Below are 822 nucleotides of genomic sequence, written 5' to 3' on the forward strand. Positions count from 1 at the left end.
TGTAATGCCTTTTAGTTCACATGACTTTACTAATCTTGAAAATAAAAACAGCTTTACATGCAAGATGTGTAAGGAAAGTGAAATGTGTTTTTTTTATAAAAGATTATAAGATGTCGGCCGGGTGCGGTGGCTCACACCTGTAATCCCAGCACTTTGGGAGGCCGAGACAGGTGGATCATGAGGTCAGGAGATCGAGACCATCCTGGCTAACATGGTGAAACCCGTCTCTACTAAAAAATAGAAAAAATTAGCCCTTTTCACAAGATGGCGCCGAAAGCGAAGAAGGAAGCTCCTGCCCCTCCTAAAGCCGAAGCCAAAGCGAAGGCTTTAAAGGCCAAGAAAGCAGTGTTGAAAGGTGTCCACAGCCACAAAAAAAAGAAGATCCGCACGTCACCCACCTTCCGGCGGCCCAAGACACTGCGACTCCGGAGGCAGCCCAAATATCCTCGGAAGAGCGCCCCCAGGAGAAACAAGCTTGACCACTATGCTATCATCAAGTTTCCGCTGACCACTGAGTCTGCCATGAAGAAGATAGAAGACAACAACACACTTGTGTTCATTGTGGATGTTAAAGCCAACAAGCACCAGATTAAACAGGCTGTGAAGAAGCTCTATGACATTGATGTGGCCAAGGTCAACACCCTGATTCGGCCTGATGGAGAGAAAAAGGCATATGTTCGACTAGCTCCTGATTACGACGCTTTGGATGTTGCCAACAAAATTGGGATCATCTAAACTGAGTCCAGCTGCCCAATTCTAAATATATATATATATCTTTTCAACATAAAAAAAAAAAAAAAAAAAAAAAAAAAAAAAAAAAAA

At 43.2% G+C, this 822-nt stretch overlaps 1 protein-coding gene across 1 annotated transcript; it reads left to right on the top strand.

Annotated features, from left to right (window-relative positions):
• The first annotated feature begins 256 nt into the window (after window positions 1–256).
• LOC111530262 (60S ribosomal protein L23a) lies at window positions 257–822 on the top strand. Its single transcript, XM_023197416.2, has one exon. The coding sequence runs from the start codon at window positions 265–267 to the stop codon at window positions 733–735; it is 471 nt and encodes a 156-aa protein (XP_023053184.1). The 5' UTR covers window positions 257–264; the 3' UTR covers window positions 736–822.

Source organism: Piliocolobus tephrosceles, chromosome 4 (genome assembly GCF_002776525.5).
Source record: "Piliocolobus tephrosceles isolate RC106 chromosome 4, ASM277652v3, whole genome shotgun sequence".
In the NCBI taxonomy this organism is placed as follows: domain Eukaryota; kingdom Metazoa; phylum Chordata; class Mammalia; order Primates; family Cercopithecidae; genus Piliocolobus; species Piliocolobus tephrosceles.

Excerpts from the sequence above, each read along its gene's own strand:
- LOC111530262 (XM_023197416.2), top strand. The coding sequence starts at position 265 with ATGGCGCCGAAAGCGAAGAAGGAAGCTCCTGCCCCTCCTAAAGCCGAA.